Source organism: Cyanistes caeruleus, chromosome 5 (assembly GCF_971803275.1).
Source record: "Cyanistes caeruleus chromosome 5, bCyaCae1.hap1.1, whole genome shotgun sequence".
NCBI lineage: Eukaryota > Metazoa > Chordata > Aves > Passeriformes > Paridae > Cyanistes > Cyanistes caeruleus.
In genome coordinates, this window is record NC_141705.1 from 80783929 (window position 1) to 80799997 (window position 16069).

The following is a 16069-nucleotide window of genomic DNA, read 5'->3' on the forward strand; positions in this document are numbered from 1 at the left end:
CAGAGAAGAGAGAGAAGAGATAGAAGAGATAAAAGCAGAGAGGAGAGATAAAAGCAGAAAGGAGAGATAAAAGCAGAGGAGAGAGAAGAGATAGAGAGAAGAAATAAAAGCAGAGAGATAAAAGCAGAGAGGAGAGATAAAAGCAGAGGAGAGAGAAGAGACAGAGAGAAGAGATAAAAGCAGGAAGGAGAGATAAAAGCAGAGTGGAGAGATAAAAGCAGAAAGGAGAGATAAAAGCAGAAAGGAGAGAGAAGCGCCTCACCGGAGCGGCCGCAGCCGGCTCCTCCCGGAGAAAATGGCGGCCGCCGCCCTTCCGGTGTTTAAGTGCCCTCGGTCCCGCCCCGCGCAGCCGCTCTGGAGCCTCTCGCACCTGTGCCGGCCCCGCCCCGCACACCTGAGGCGGCCTCGCGCCGCGCACGCGCTCTGCTGTCCCGAGCCGCGCACGCGCTCTGCTGTCCCGAGCTGCGCACGCGCTCTGCTGTCCCGAGCCGCGCACGCGCTCTGCTGTCCCGAGCCGCGCACGCGCTCTGCTGTCCCGAGCCGCGCACGCGCTCTGCTGTCCCGAGCCGCGCACGCGCTCTGCTGTCACGAGCTGCGCACGCGCTCTGCTGTCCCGAGCTGCGCAGGTGCCCCGTGGCCCCGCCCCTCGCACCTGCGCCGGCCCCGCCCCTCCCTGGCCCCGCCCCCCTCGTGCCGCTGTCCCGGGGCCGCCGGGGGGCGCCGCGCTCGCACCGGGCGCTCCGCGTCCGCCAGAGGGCGCCCTGCGGGGTCCCGGGCCCACACGGGGGCTCCGCGTCCGCAGCGGGAACCGCCGCCGCCATCCCGGGCTCGGTACCGATGCCGGGCCCGAGACCGATCCCGGACCCGAGACCGATGCCGGACCCGATGGCGCCTCGATCCGCCCGATGAGGGAGTGGCGGCACCGCCCGGGACCCCCCGGCAGAGCCCAGCAGCGCTCGGCCCCCGCACCCCCGGCCAGGGTTCCACGGTCTCGGCCCCGCCGCAGCCCCCCCGGCCCCGTGAGCCGGGCTGGCCCCCGGTGGCCCCGCCCGTCACCGTCTCCTCGGCCCGGGCTCCCGCAGCCCCGAGAGCGGCGGTGGGCGCTGCCCCACACCCTCCCCGGCCACAGGAAAGCACGACAGGAAGAGTTCGTCCAGGAGAGGAGCCCATGCCATGAGTTCCTGATTATTTATTTTTCACCTTTCACACATAAACCATCGAGATCAGGGCGTTGTTAGCTCCTGCTTCGGCAGGATTTGGTCCCAAGCTGCAGCTCACTGTCAGTGCAGGGCACTGGGAAATAAAGATGGGTTTTTCCCTAAAATACTGCTCTGTCTTCATCCCAGGGGATGTGGTCTGAGAGGGGACATCTGGCCCCAAGGGGGGTGCAGGGGCAGGCTGAGCAGATTTGGGGGCCAGGAGTCTCACTGCAGCAGTTGCATCTCCATCCCCCCTCTGCTTGCTTCCCTCTCATCAATTCCCCAGGCAGAACCAGCAAGGATCGCTGACATCCAAACAAAATGTGTCTCTCCTTCCTGAGGATCAGACACTGGCCCGAGTGCACAGGGCTTCCCACTCGTGGGGTGCACAGAATGCTTTTTTCTCCTCTTGCCATTCACGTTGCTCCCAGAATCCTCCACAGATCCTGAGGTTTCATGGCCACGCATCCCTGTTTTTCCGAGTTAATGATTTAAACCGGTTGGGATTTCGGAGGCGCTGGCACCCAGGCCCCAGGCGGCAGGCCAAGGATGCTTGCCCTCTGGGATTAATCATTCTCCTGGCTGCTGACACTGCCTCCATAAAAACGCCGGGATGGGACTCCCGGTGCCACTTCCCAGCAGGAGAAGGGGAGCCGGCTCCAACATGAGGGCAGCTCTGGCCCTGCTGCTGCTCTTGGCCGCTGCACACGCGCTGCACCGAGGTAAGGGTGCGATCCCGGGGCTTTGCTGGCCCCCGGGATGAGGGGCACGGGGCTGGGGCCTCCCTTCCAGAGGTTTTCAGTGGCCTCCCCTCTCCCAGCCTGCAGCCAAACCGCTGGGCAGGACCAGAGAGGAAAGGGAAGGGGTGGGATGATGGTTTGGTATCCAGGGTGCCACTTTAGGGTGATGCTGGAGGAGGTGGGAGAGCACAGAGCTGCAGGGATCGGCTCCTTCTCTTCCTGAAGGAAAATGGGATCTCCTGACCCCCCTGACAAGCACCATTCCTCTGTAAAATTCACCCCTTGGTGGAAACGATGCTCTGCCACCCTTTGCTGCCTTCTCAGCTCCACAGGGAATCGCCCACCTGCCAAAAACCACCTAAAGCTCACCTCTCCCACATGGCTTTATAGAAATCAACAGAAATGCCACAAGCTGGGACCGACAGCCAATATTCCTGCCAGGAAAGAGATCTGCCTTTTCCATAGCTTCCCCTTTTTTGGCAGCCCCCTGCCTTCACCCTACTCTTTCATTCCCAGCAGAGTCTCTGTGCCCCAGCCCAAGCCCCTGGATTTTGTGGAGGTGACCCTGCCCCACACTGTAATCCCAGGAAACGCTGTTTACCCTGCTGGTGCCAAAGTCTGACCCCACAGAGCCTGTAACACAAATCGATCGCCTTTTTCCAGGGATGACAGCATTGCTGGGAATGTTTTCACTGCTGGCTGCTCCGTGGACCTGCCCCCTGAGCTCCCAGCCCTTATGGTTTCCAAGCCCTGCCATAAAAACCAAGCCCACCTATTCCTTACTCAAGAGCTGCCATATAACTTACCTGTAGCTCTCCCAGCTTCAGAGAGGGTTTTCTCCCTGCCCCTTTCCCTGGCTGCAGGGCTGGAGCAGCAGCCTGGATTCTCCCAGACCTGCTGCGCCAACATCTCCCCAGGGAACACAAAATCCCACTTGGAAAAAGAAGTAATGGAGAGAAAAAATGAACTAACCTCAAGTGAATAAAGCAGCGTGTTCTGCGGTGGCGGAGCATTCCTTGTTCCCTACTCAAAATTCCTCCTTCTCCTGCACTTCCAGGGAAATCTTATGTCCGGGAGAAAGTCTGCCAGGAGTACAGGATGCTGGGAAAGGAGAACTTCCGAACCCTGTAGGTACCTCCTGCTGCTGGTGCCCACCCAGGACGCTTGACACCTGAGCCAGGAACAGAAAACAGTAAATAGAAATCTTGGAAAAGGGCAGATGGATTCAATTCCTCAAAAAAGGGGAGATGCAATTCAACCCCTGGACTCTGATTGCTTTTGCAGGAAAAAAAAAGTTTGATCCGTTGTTGAATTCCTCAAAAGCAATCAAGTACCTAAACAATTAAGAATTCTGACAGAGCTGACACACAGTCCCCTGTAAGTGGCAGCCCCTGGCCTGGAAGATGTTCCAGTTCTTTCCTGGCTCTTTTCCAAGGAACACGCTGTTATTTCTCGCAGCACCGCAGCCGACACGGTTAAACCCACTTGTGCAGAACAGTGCTGTAACATGATTTCTGCTTGAAGATCAAGGCTCACCTGGCTCTCCCTGTCCTTGCTCCCAGGACCATCATCGCCAACAGCCGGAAATATTCCAATGGCACCTTCGATGAGATCGCCCACCTCGTCCGGGAAATCGTCTCCCTGGCCGAGACGTGCTGCGCCGACGGGGCCGACCCCTCCTGCTACGATGCCGGGGTGAGAGTGACCCAAAAAAACGGGTACTGGACCCCAAAACCCGGAGCTGGGATGGGGTGACCGTAACCTCCTCCCTCCCTCCCGCAGTCCACGGCGCTGTCGGTCAAATCCTGCAGCGCGGACTCGCCTTTCCCGGCGCATCCCGGCACGGCCGAGTGCTGCAGGCACGAGGGGCTGGAGAGGAAGCTGTGCCTGGCTGCCCTGCGGCACCCGCCCCAGCCCCTGCCCCGGTACCTCCAGCCCTCCGACAAGGAGCTGTGCCAGGCCTTCCGGGAGGATCCCAGGGAATTTGCGGATAGGTGAGCCAGGCTGGGGACCCACTGAGCCCAGTGCCATGAGCTGACAGCTCGAGGTGGTACCTGGAGAGGGTTCCCATCCCTGGACAACATCCAAACCCCGCTCTCATGCTCCCCATCCCCTGATCCCAAGGCGCTGGGTCTCCCTATCCCATCTCTGCCGCAGGTTTCTTTATGAGTACGCCAGCAGCTACAGCCAGGCTCCCCTGCCTGTGCTCCTGGGCTCCACCAGGACCTTCCTCTCCATGGTCTCCACCTGCTGCATCTCCCCTGCACCCACTGCCTGCTTCCTGAAGGAGGTGAGAGCCTTTGGAGCGCTGGGCTCGCCCCCATCCTCGCTCCCCGGGGAGCCAGGCAAGCACTGTGCTAATGGCCCTGGGAAGAGGAGGACATTTCCACTCTCTTTCTGTGGCAGAAACTGGAGAGGAAAAGCCTCTCCCTACTCACCCTGACGTCGAACCGGATTTGCTCCCGCTTCTCGGCATATGGGAAGGACAAAGTCAGCTTCAGGTACAGGGGGAAAGGGCCTCTCCATCCTGGAACAGGGGCCGGGCTGGGAGAGGATTCCCCTCTCCTGCTGCAGATCCTGTTGGCAGGCAGCATTCAGAAACATAAGCTGTAATTCTGCCCTCAGTCCCTGGAGATGCTCCATGCACACCACAGGTGCAGGGCAATCCCCGTGCTCCCCATCCCCTCCCTCCTGCATCCCTGCTGGGAGCTGCTTCCAGGGAAGGGTGATCCAAGCCCCCTGAGCCCCACACTCCCTGTGCTCTGCAGCTACCTGGCCTCGCTGGCTCAGAAGGTTCCCAGTGCTTCCTTCGAGGACCTTCTCCCCCTGGCCGAAGACGCTGCCGAGGTGGCTTCCCAGTGCTGCGACTCTCTGGCCGAGGACTGCATGCAGAAGAAGGTAGGGGAGGCTGGATCCCAGCCCAAACCAGCTCCTGAGTCCCAGCAGGATCTCAGGGAGCTGAGGGGGGGACCTGCACATCCCCTGCTCCCTCTCCGCAGCTGTTGGAGCACACGGCCAAAGTCTGCGCCGCGCTGTCGGCCCGGGACGGGCGCTTCGCCGACTGCTGCCAAGGGAAAGACCTGATGGAAAACCATTTCTGCATCCTGGCCATGCTCCCAGCGCCGGCTCCCAAGCTGCCAGAGGCATCTGAGCCGACCAACAAGGAGCTGTGTGGCAAGGAGGGGGCTCTCCATGCCACCAGGTGAGCGGTGCAGTCACGGGACAGAACCCTCCAAGCTGGGAAAGACCCCGAAGATCATCGAGTCCACCCGGTTCCTGACCCTGTTACGTGCTTAGCTCATTATGGGGATAACCGGGGGAACAGCCTCGGTTCCCTCAGGGGAATTTGTGTCCCAGGGGCTGCACAAAGATGCCCAAAGCGGCCCCACACCGCTCTGAGCAGCACCCATGATGAAAACTCACCGGTGATCGCTCGTTGCCCGCTCCAGGTTCCTGTTCGAGCTGGCACGGAGGCAGCCCAGCATCCCCGACGCCGTCCTCGCCAAGCTCCACGACTCCTCCGGGAAACTTCGGGCCGGGTGCTGCTCCACCAAGGACCCCTCCGCCTGCCTGGACAGCAAGGTGAGTGTTGTGAGGCTTCTGGGGGCTCATCCTTTCCCCACTTATCCCAGTGCTCCCCAAATCCCCGCCGAGGCTTTTTCCCAGCCTGGTGACTCCCACCCTCTGCCCCCAGCGCCAGCGGCTGAAGGCAGAGCTGCTCCCCTTGCTGGGAAAGGCCAGCCAGCTCTGCGGGCAGTACAGCAACCTGCCTTTCCTTGAGTTCAAGAAGAGGTAAGCCTTTGCCTTCTCCCCCGACAAAACCCACCTGGATGACAGGACGCAATCAGAGCTGGTCCGAAACGTCGAGGATGCAAAGCGGAGCCCACCCGGGCGTGCATCCCCCCCCTCCCTCCCCAAAAGCCGCGTGGGGCCGGGATGCCGCAGCTCCCGCTGTAAGCTGGCTCCCCACGCCCGCAGGCTGCGGGAAAACCTGAAACAAGCGGAGCCCCAGGCCAGCCCGGCGCAGCTGGAGCAGCTCCTGGAGCAGCGAGCATCCTTCGCCTCCACCTGCTGCCTCCCGGAGGCTCCCCCGCTCCTCTGCGCCTCCAAGGTAGGAGCACGGCCCCTCCTGCCCCTCCTGTGCCGCCGAGGGGCCAGAGCCAGCAGCGGGACTGCCCCTCGGCTCTTCCCTCCTTCCCCAGGTGAGCTCGGAGCTGGGGGAAGCGTGTGACAAGGAGTCCTGCCTGCTGGCCTAGGGGCCCGGCGGCAGGGATCGCTTCTCCAGGAGCGAGAGCACGAGGCTGAGCTCTGTGAGCACGCAGCACTGCGGGACATGGCAAGGGAGCACCAGGGAGCCGGGCTGGAGGGCGTCCTGCAGATGGAAGCTGTCACCGAGCCCACAGCTCCCTGCCACCCTTGCAGTTCCTGCAGCCCAAATAAAGAGAAGTCCCCCCGCTGATGGTGGAAAGGCTTTGCTCGCCCTCGGGGAGGGTGGGAAAGAGGAGCAGCTGTGCCTCCACATGCACATCCCAGCCCTGGGATCCCAGATCCTGGGAGCTGAAGCTCTAAAACACTGAGGGACAGCAAGGAGAGCACACATCAAGCGCCCCCAAGGACAGCAGTCTGTGGGTGTTGGAGCGTTCAGCTCCCTGGAGCCAACAGGGGGACCCTGGGCACCCCCAGCCTCCCCACCTGCCCCCGTGAGCCCTCCCCAGCACGGGTGGGGTTTTGGGGGTGCTGCAGGCAAGGAAACCCCGGCTCGGGCTTCTTTGGAGGGTGGCCAAGCCAGCCGAGAAACAGCAGGAAAATCCCCCGAGCCCGAATGCGGCAGCTTTGTGTACAACAAATCCAGCAAGGGAGGCAGGTGAGGACACCTGGGTGCACAGAGACGGAGCAGAGTGATAAAACAGAGCCAAAACCGACAAGAACTCCCTGTTCAAGCCGGCTCATCCCTTTTCTGGGGAGCACTGGCAGCATCACTGCTGAGTTTCCCTGCAGTGTGAGAAACAAGGTGGATTTGGCTGGCACAGTCCCTGCCCATCTCCTGCCAGAGCCCCTCTTCTTTTGGGGTACAAAACTGGACAGAGAGGAAAACTTTCTGTTGGTTTTTTTTTTTTTTTCCTCCCCAAAGATCCCACTGACCTGGGACTGCACTGGAGCAGCAAAACCACTGATGCCAAGGCACTGGATCTACCCACCACCCTCCTGTTAGAGCCAGCCTTTGGCATTTGTTTTCCAAAATATTAATTAATGCCACCCAAACATACTCAACTGCTGTCCAAAAACAACACAAACCATAATCCTCTTACTAAAAACACCAGATTCCCTGGAAAATTCGGGCTGCTCGTGCCTGATGCCAGCCAGCATCACATCCCCAGGGATTCCATCCAGCCCTTGCCAGCCTGGGCATAAACCAGCTGAATTTTGGGAATTTTTATTTGGTTTTTTAATAACAATTTTATTTTTAAAAATCGGTATTATCATTATTAATATTTATTTTATTACCAATTAATTTTATTTTCCAGCTCTCATTGCTCCTGCCCTCAGAGCCCTGAGGTGGATTTACCTCCTGCCTCTCTAATCCATTCCAAAAAATGTAAAGGAAGCAGCAAAGCTCCTGATTCAGTTATGGTTTTTTGGGTTTTTTTTTTTAATTCCCAGCCTTCTTGCTGAAAACAACAAATCCTATCTGCTCTGTTCTTCAGAACTCATTGGCTTTAGGGAGGAATTCAGTGGCAATGCAGGAATTCTGAGGTGGCTTCCAGGAAAACATTATTTCATCACAGCCAGGGAATGTAGGGCTGCCGTGGGAAAAACCCAATGAGAATTACTCGAGGCACTGAATAAAACAGCTCCAACTTTTACCTGGCCACTGCTCCACGAAGCACTATAAAAAGACTGAAAGTGTCTGTTTTAGCCACCTCTGAGACCTGCAGGGCTGCTGATTTCCCAGTGCCTGCTTTTCCCAGCCCTTTTTGGGCCAGCAGCATCCCAGCCACCAACTTCAACCTCTCAAAAAAACACACACACACAAAAAAAATAATCTCATACCTCCATTTTATTTTATTTGTCTCCCAGACTGTGTACAGCACATTCCCAACAGGAACAGCAAGCATTTTTCCCTTGGCTTCACTCCCCACAGCCAGGCCCAGCACAGCCTGGGGATAAAAAACCATTTCCATGGTGGGGGGGGATCAGCTCACAGGTGCTGCTGGTGCCTCTCAGATCACAGCAGGGCTTCCAGCAGCTGTGTGGAATCTGGAATCCATTCTTCCTTGGTGAAAGTGCCCCAAAAAACCATCCCCAGGCACCTCAGGGCCGTGCTGCATGTTTGGGTGCTGGGATGAGCCAGGGCATCATTGGAGTCAGAGGCACAGAGTGCGTGCCCTTATTTCTGATACCTGGCTCTGACATCCAAGAAAACACTGAATTTCATATAACACCATGAAAACAACTGTTGAGTAGAAAAACTAAAAGTGTATGTAAATGAGAGAGTTTTCCTAAGTCATTGGGTGAAAAAGTTCAAGTTTAGAGTTTGAACTTGTTTAGAAAACTGAAAACTTCTTTCCTCTTCTTCTTCTTCTCCAAGTATTTAAGTAGTAACAAATGATTGAATAAAGAATGCTGCAGTGCAGCACACAAGTGTTAAGTGGTTAAGTCACTAAGAAAAATAATTTACGTGTCTATTGTTGAGTAAAAATGAGTATAAAGATAAAAGAACCGCGTATTTCGAAGCCATTTTATGCCATTCAAACCAATTTAAACCAGGCGATAGTGAGCTGAACAAAAAGTCTAAAAAAGACCTGCCAAGTCTTTTAATAATACATTAATAAACGCGAAAAACAAGAGCCTAGCAAAGCGTTAAAGCATCCTTCCGAACACAAAACTAAGATAAACTGAGCTCCACGTGCAAGAGCATCCCAAAAGAGCTCAGCCCTGAAAAGACCGAGATCCAACAAGGGCACAGCAGCAATTCCCGAGGGACTGGCGGCCCCGGGGTGGTCACTGCCCTGTGGATATGTGATGCAGATCCCTGCGGCGGCCTCTGCTCTCACCCTGGCACGCTCTGAGCTGAAAAAGCAGCTTTTGGGTCACGGCAGGGCTTCCCACAGCTCCTGAGACACCCCCAAGCCCCTGCTCCAGCAAATGGCGCTGCCAGCTCCAGCTCCCGGTTATCCGCCCGTGAGGATGAGCCCGGGCAGCAGCAGAGGGCTCAGAGCAAACCAGTTTGCCCAGCAGCTGCTCCCACGCTCACCAGTGGGAGCTCATCCCGTGCCTGGCACGGGCAGTGCCGGGCTGGAGGGCTCCGTCCTGCCCCGGCGCAGGAATCCAGGCCGTGCCCGTGCCGGGAGAGCGGAGCCCGGGGGCAGGAGGGGTCAGCGGCTCTCCCGGGAGGCTCCGGCCCCCCAGTGCTCCCAGTGTCGCCAGCAGCGAGTGGCAGGGGAGGCACCAAGAGCCCCCAGAGCCGCTCCCGTGGTGGGAATTGGCAGCGGCTCCACCGCGTCCCCATCCCCCGCGGAACGGCGTGGGTGACACCGGGGACACCCGGGCCCATCCCGGGTTGCTGCTGCTGCTGCTGCTGCCCCCGCACAGGGTCCGTGCCCAAACCCACTGCCAGAGCCACGGGGGGAAGGAAGGAAGGAAGGAAGCAAATCCATCACCTGTGGCTGCCCGGGCAGGGTCCGGACCGCAGCTCCGGGGGAGACGGGAGCCAAGGGCTCCGCTACGCCCGGTTCTGCCCCGCTTCGCACCCATTTTCTATCAGTTTTCCCGCTTTCCCTCACCCGCTCCCGCCCCGGGACACGGGGCCGCCCCCGGCTCTCTCCCACCCACCGAGCGTCGGGAACCGGGAGGGCGCCCGGGGATGCAGAGCTCGGCTCGGTCCTCACGGAGAGACGCGGCGGCAACGGGAGCAGCTCCAGCACAGCCCCCAGGCACCCGGAACGGGACCCCGAGCCCGGCAGAGCCCGGTGGAGCCGGCACCGGGACCCCGAGCCCGGCTGAGCCCGGTGGAGCCGGCACCGGGACCCCGAGCCCGGCTGAGCCCGGTGGAGCCGGCACCGGGACCCCGAGCCCGGCTGAGCCCGGTGGAGCCGGCACCGGGAGCCCGAGCCCGGCTGAGCCCGGTGGAGCCGGCACCGGGACCCCGAGCCCGGCTGAGCCCGGTGGAGCCGGCACCGGGACCCCGAGCCCGGCTGAGCCCGGTGGAGCCGGCACCGGGAGCCGGGATCGGGACGGAGGAGCAGCTCAGTGTCGCCGTCTGGCGGCCCCCGCGCCCGCAAGGACATGGGCGACACGACGACACCTTTCCGGCACCCCTTTATTCAAGCCGCTGCCCGGTTTTGGCCGCTGCTGCCGCCCGGGACCCGCCCGCAGGTACCGGGAGCTCCTGCGGACACAGCGGGGCCCGGCGGCCTCGGCACCCGCCCCGGTGCGGGGCTCCGGTAGCACCGGCTCGGTGGCCCCCACCCCCGGCTCCCCTGCACCTTCACGCGATGCCCGTTTCCCGCACATCTTCACTTCTGGATGGTGAATCCTTGTTCAGAGTTTCCATCTCTTCTGCTTTTCTCTTCCTACGCTGCCTCCGACAGTGGCTTGAGAGGAGAGGGGAAAAAAATCGTGACAAACAAACAAACAAACAAACAAACAAGAAGCAGAAAGGGGCCTGGCAGTGATGCTCCCCTCTCTCCCTCGGCTTTTACCCTGCAGAAGATCCATATGGGATCGCAGCTGCCTTCCGGCCCCAAAGGAATGTCCCAGGCACCTCCCAACACGTGCAGGACCAGCCTGGCACAGCCCCAGCTCTACCGGCCTGGAGCCAGCGGAGCTGGGCAGGGTTTGTTCCCTCCTCCCTTGCCCTTCCCGGCCCTTTCCATCACGTACTGACTGCACAGGCAGATGCCGACGATGAGGATGATGAGGGTGACGATGGCGGCGATCAGGGAGATGATGACGATCTGGCCCTGGTCCCCTCGCAGGTAGAACAGATCCACCCTCTCGCAGCGAGCCCCGGTGTAGCCTCTCTCGCACCTGCCCCGGGGCACAGGGGAGGCACGGGCCGGTCCCAAAAGCTGCCGAGGTGCCCCTCTGGCGCTGCTCTCCCGGGCACAGCATCCCTCCCCGTAGCTCCGTGTCCCCGCGGGGGTGACTTACACACAAGCCGGTGCCTGCTCGGCCACGAGGAAGCGGCACCTCCCCCGGACACAGTAGTGCTGGAACTCCTCCGGGCACCGGGAGAAGTGGCTCTGCCGCCGCAGCTGCGTCCCGTTCCCTGCGGGCGACAAGGACGAAGAACACCCCCAGAGGGGTGACGCTTTTGCCCGGAGGCAGCAGCGTCCCTGAGCCGCTGCATCCCCGCAGCAGCTCCTGAACCAGCCCTGGGATGCCGCTACTCTGGACACCTGGAACGCCTGCTCCCCCTCTCCTTTCTAAGACCCGCGGCTCTCCCCCAGCCCCCTGGCACCACCCTCTTACCTGTGCATGCCTTGGCTGTGCCGCAGCTCAGCCCCTCCGTGCCCTGGCCGGCAGTGATGTTGCTGTCGGCGCTCACGCAGCTGAAGAACGCCAAGCCTGGAAGGCAGCGGGGGCAGCTCGGAGGGGGAGCCCCAGCACCCCCGCACCGCCACAGGGAGGGCGCCGGCCACGGGCCCTGCAGCTGCGCCCACGGCCCCCCTCGGCTGGAGGCATCAGCTTTTCCCCCAGGGCCGGGGGAAGGGACAGTGGCGGTCCCCGCCTTGTCGCCTCCACCCGCCAGCGCCCCAGCGCGGGGGTCTGGGAGGCAGCCTGGTGGGGTTTGGACCGCACAGCACAGGCAGCTGCTCCTCTGGCCAGGGAGGATGCGGGGAGGGATCCCCAGGGAGATCCGGGATCATGGAATCACTGATGGGTTTGGGCTGGAAGAGACTGTCAAGTTCGTCTTGTTCCAACCCTGCTGCCATGGGCAGGGACACCTTCCACTATTCCACGTTGTTCCGAGCCCTGTCCAACTTGGCCTTGGACACTTCCAGGGATGGGGCAGCCACAGCTTCCCCGGGTAATCTGTGCCAGGGCCTGCCCACCCTCGCTGGGAAGAATTCCTTCCCAATATCTCATCTAAACCTTCCCCTCGGCAGTGTGAATCCGTTCCCCTTTGTCCTGTCACCTCCGTGCCCTTGTGCCGAGTCCCTCTGCAGCTCCCTCGGAGCCCCCTTAGGCACCGCAAGGCGCTCTCCGGTGTCCCTGGAGCCTCGCACAGCCTGGGCGAGCAGAGGGGGCCACCACGCTCCCGGCGGCCGCGGGGGGAGAGCGGGAGGCGGCCGAGGCCGTCAGAGCGGCGGTAACCGGATCGCTGGCATACCAGCACTGACTCAGCACGGCCCTCCCCGGGGATTCACCCGCCGTGGTGGCACCCAGGGAGCGGGGACAGGTCCTGCCTGCCGGGCCAGGCTGCTGGGTGACTCCCGAGGAGGTGGCTCGCCGAGGCGGGGCTGTTCCCATCCCGAGCGCTTCGAGGCTTCCCCGAGAGCCCAGAGTCTGCGCTGCCAAATCCTGGCAGCCTGGTCTCCCGCTCCCTGTTTCCTCACCCGGCACCTTGGAAACAGCGGTGGAAGCTGCCCAGCCAAGCCTCCGGAGCTCCCCCCCCCCCGCGCCATCCCACGGCGGGGACATTCCCGGCACACGCGTCCCTCCCGGCTATACCGAGCCACCACCGCGCTGAGGACGTGCTGCGGGGCACAGCGCTCCGAGAGAGGCGAGGGAAGGGAACCCACCGCCCCACCCGGCCCGCCAGCAGGGTGGGAGCTGCCTGGCTGGAGCCAGGGATGAGCCATGGGGCGGCTGCACCCCTGGATCCAGCTGTGGGCGGCGTGGGCATGCGGCGGGACAAGGGAGGGAGGCTGACTTCACTCCCGGTGACCGAGTTCACAGCTCGACATGGAAAAGATCCCCACCAAGCTGAGCTCCCCGCCCTTATTGCAACCAGATGCGGAGTTCTGGCATCCTCCGGGCTGGCAGCTCCTTGGCAGGACCGCCCTGGTGGCAGCGCCAGCTCCAGAGGGAGCGGGGCTGTGCCCAGCCACAGCCGGATCCAGAAGCTGCAGGTGCAGACGCCCCCGTCCCTCTGATGCACGGGCAGACCGGCCCCGCTGCCTTGGGCTGCGCCCTTTCCCGAGCAGAGATAAGCCAGCAAAGTATCCCAAACACTGGATTGTTTTGCTGTTGACACCCCCATGCTCTCCGCCAGGAAAGCCCAAACTGCAGGAGAGCAAGCACCCAGGACGCTGCCGTGGTCTGAGGGGACACACCGGCCGCAAAAACAGGTCGGCTGCCCTTGGTTTCCTCCTGCCAGCACAGGTTTGGCAGGTTTTGCCAAGCGCTGTCACCAGCCCTGCCAAAGGGCCAAACCCAAAGCGCTGCCGGCGGAGAGAAAAGCTCCCCCGAAATCCCAGCACTCTCTGCCAGGGAGGGTGTCAGCCCAGCCTCTCCGCGCTTATTTCCTGGCAGCCACGAGCAGCCACCTGTCTGCAGCTTCCCGCTTCCCAAAAACTTAGGAACTAAGGTGGGAATGCTCCCACACTTTGCTGAGAAGGCGCTGGCTCCCCCGGCATCCCACAGTCCCGGCGCTGCCAAGGGTGGCTGGGGGTGCCCAGGCACCCATGAGCATCAACAGGTGGTGAAAGCATCCCAGTCCCGCTCCAGGATCCAGCCAGGCTGGCCCCAAGCGATTCAGGGATTTAGGGGGGGCGGGGGGAGCAGTGGATTGGGAGGATGAGGAGTTCCAGGATGGGATCCGGGGGCACACGGGAGAGCCCAGGGACAGGACTGGGTAAACAGCAGGCTGGATATAGAGGAAGGGCTGGGATGGGACTGTCCAGGGGGGCACGGGGAGTTACTGGAGAGACACCAGGATGGACACTGGGATGGGACGGGGCGGGCATCAGGATGGGGTGTCAGAGGGGGGAACACAAGGGTTCAGCAGGATGGGATGAGGGGAAGCAGCAGGACAGGCAGGGGGGAGCACCGGGACGGGACCGGGAGGCAGGTGCAGGATCATCAGCCTGGGACCAAGGAGCAGCGGGACGAGAGAGAGAACAGCGCCGGCACCGGGGGTGACACCGGACCGGGCCAGCGGAGGTGACACCGTGCAGGGCCGGGACAGCGAGGAACACCCTGCCAGCCCCTGGGTATCCCGGGAGCGGGCAGGTGGCGGGGCAGAGGGACTCCCGTGCTTACCGGAGGCGAGAGCCAGGCAGAGCAGCAGGGTACCGGGGCCGCCGCCCGGGGCCGGGGCCGCCGCCGCCTCCATGCGCGCCGCCTGCCCGGTGCCCGGTGCCCGGCAGCTGCGGCGGGGCGGGACGGGGGCGGCCGCTCTGGCACCACCGCCCTCCTCCTCCTCCTCCTCCTCTTCCTCCTCCTCCTGCGCCTCCTCCTCCTCCAGCTGCGCGGCTCCCACCCCGCCGGAGCCATCCCTCGGCGGGGTGGCGGTGCCCCCGAGCCGTGTCCCCTCCCGTGTGTCCCCTCCCACGCGTGTCCCACCTCGGACCAGCCACGCCTGGCCTCGACCTGCCAGGGGGCCTCCAGAAGATGCCTCACCCCGCATCCCCGGGGATTTGGGCGGCGAGAGGGATCCCCCATCACGGGCTCCGGGCATCCCCTCTCCAGCGGGACAGAGGACGTGCAGCCAAGCCCAGCCTCGTCTCCCCAAAGCCTTTATCCCCGGCCAGCTCGTTGTGACAATTTAGATTCATATATATTTTCTTTATAAAACACCCTCCCAAGAGCCTTGGCAGGGAATGACGGCAGCTCCGAATTATTCTGCGAGGGGCTGTGCCTTCGCACCAGCGCTCCGCACTCTGGCCTCGGGGGGTATTTTTTTTTGCCTCGGAGGGTGTGGGAAGGTGTTCCCGGTTCCCTGAGTGACATCTTGAGGAACAGAAGAGACCCAGGGGGGACGGAGGGTGTCCCCCCGGTGCTGGCACGTCCCCTCCTGCCGCCTGGGGCTGCTCGCTAGGGATGCTTTGCCGTGGGCTGGCGCTGTCCTGGCTCCGGGAGGAGCCCGAGAGTTTCTCCCGGCAAAGAGGGGGAGCTGCCCCCCGGCCCCGCGTCCTTACAGGCGCGAATTAAGGTGGAAATGAAAGACTGGAAAGAACGGGTGACCTCAAACCGCAAGCTGGCAGCTATTAATGCAAGCGCTGGCAGCCACCCAGCCGTGCCATTTGGCCGCTGGCCAGGGGGTGAGCAAGCTCCCTTAGCTCTGGCCAGCCAAAAATTCCTGCTGCGAGCTCCTGCACACCGGTACCGCCGGCCCCTCGGCTCACGGCCACCCCGGCTCCCCGCCAGCGGACCCCCAAAAACAGGCAAAGTGTCATAAACCACAAGGATGGTGCAAAAAGCTCTGCTGGGGGCTTGGGCAAGACCAGCAAAAAGCGGCAGCAAGAGGAGCTGGCTTCATCCCGGTGGGGTGGGCAAAGGCAGGGGGCAGGCAAAAAATTCCTCGTGCCCACCAAAACCGAAGTGTCCCTCCAGCATCCTCCGTATTTGGTTAAAACTGGTGGGGAAAAGCATTTTAAAGAGATTTTAAGCGAGCTGGGACCCTCGGGGGAGGGGGGAGGGGGGGGGATGTTGCCAGAGGCAATGGTTTTCCAACGAAACTGGAAACAAAGTTATCCCCAAAAAAGGGTCTCTGCCTGGCCCTGTCCCCTGCCCTGCTCAGATCCCCCGCGCTGGGAGGAGCAGGCAGAGGTGACCAGCAGGTGGCAGCTGGAGCCCGAGGCTGGTGGCCCTCAGGGGCGCTCCAGAGCCCGGCCCTTGGCACCCCAACACTGGGCTCGGGCTCGGCAGCCAAGGACACGGCTGTGCCCAGCCCCTCCCTTCCCCTCCAAAATCTCCTGCCCGTGGGAAGAAAATCTCCTGCAGCAGCAGCAGCAGCAGCAGCAACAACAATAATAATAATAAAGGATGGGAGAGGAGAAGCAGGGAGATTATCACGCTGTTCCCACGGCGGCACCGAGCTCCCGCAGCAACAACAGCGCCCTTTTCCCTCCTCCCCAGCAGAGGAAAGGTTTTCAAGGAGAGCTGAGATGCTGATATCGCCCGACACCCGTCTGCCTCAGGAACACCAGCTGCATTTTGTGTCCTGCTGTTTTAGGCCCA

The 16069-nt window shown here is 61.7% G+C and overlaps 2 protein-coding genes across 2 annotated transcripts; one reads left to right on the plus strand and one right to left on the minus strand.

The window, feature by feature from the left end:
• The first annotated feature begins 733 nt into the window (after positions 1-733).
• GC (GC vitamin D binding protein) lies at positions 734-6396 on the plus strand. Its single transcript, XM_023926470.2, has 12 exons — positions 734-1921; positions 2997-3066; positions 3502-3634; positions 3722-3933; positions 4097-4229; positions 4346-4440; positions 4708-4837; positions 4939-5141; positions 5389-5521; positions 5634-5731; positions 5918-6050; positions 6142-6396. The coding sequence occupies exons 1-12, from the start codon at positions 1813-1815 to the stop codon at positions 6193-6195; spliced, it is 1503 nt and encodes a 500-aa protein (XP_023782238.2). The 5' UTR covers positions 734-1812; the 3' UTR covers positions 6196-6396.
• A 3845-nt stretch (positions 6397-10241) lies between these two features.
• BTC (betacellulin) lies at positions 10242-14268 on the minus strand. The gene is made up of 5 exons (XM_086888266.1): positions 14150-14268; positions 11414-11509; positions 11093-11210; positions 10823-10969; positions 10242-10533 (listed from the first exon to the last, which is right to left on the minus strand). Exons 1-5 carry the CDS (start codon positions 14220-14222, stop codon positions 10428-10430), a joined length of 540 nt encoding a protein of 179 aa, XP_086744392.1. The 5' UTR covers positions 14223-14268; the 3' UTR covers positions 10242-10427.
• Positions 14269-16069: the final 1801 nt, after the last annotated feature.

Bases quoted from the DNA above. Each gene is read 5' to 3' on its own strand.
- GC (XM_023926470.2), top strand. From the start codon at position 1,813: ATGGGACTCCCGGTGCCACTTCCCAGCAGGAGAAGGGGAGCCGGCTCC. The intron at 1,922-2,996 runs GTAAGGGTGCGA...CTGCACTTCCAG, and splicing joins TGCACACGCGCTGCACCGAG to GGAAATCTTATGTCCGGGAG. The intron at 6,051-6,141 runs GTAGGAGCACGG...CTCCTTCCCCAG, and splicing joins CGCTCCTCTGCGCCTCCAAG to GTGAGCTCGGAGCTGGGGGA.
- BTC (XM_086888266.1), bottom strand. From the start codon at position 14,222: ATGGAGGCGGCGGCGGCCCCGGCCCCGGGCGGCGGCCCCGGTACCCTG. The intron at 11,510-14,149 runs GTAAGCACGGGA...GCTGCCTTCCAG, and splicing joins CTGCCTGGCTCTCGCCTCCG to GCTTGGCGTTCTTCAGCTGC. The intron at 10,970-11,092 runs GTAAGTCACCCC...GCCCCGGGGCAG, and splicing joins GAGCAGGCACCGGCTTGTGT to GTGCGAGAGAGGCTACACCG.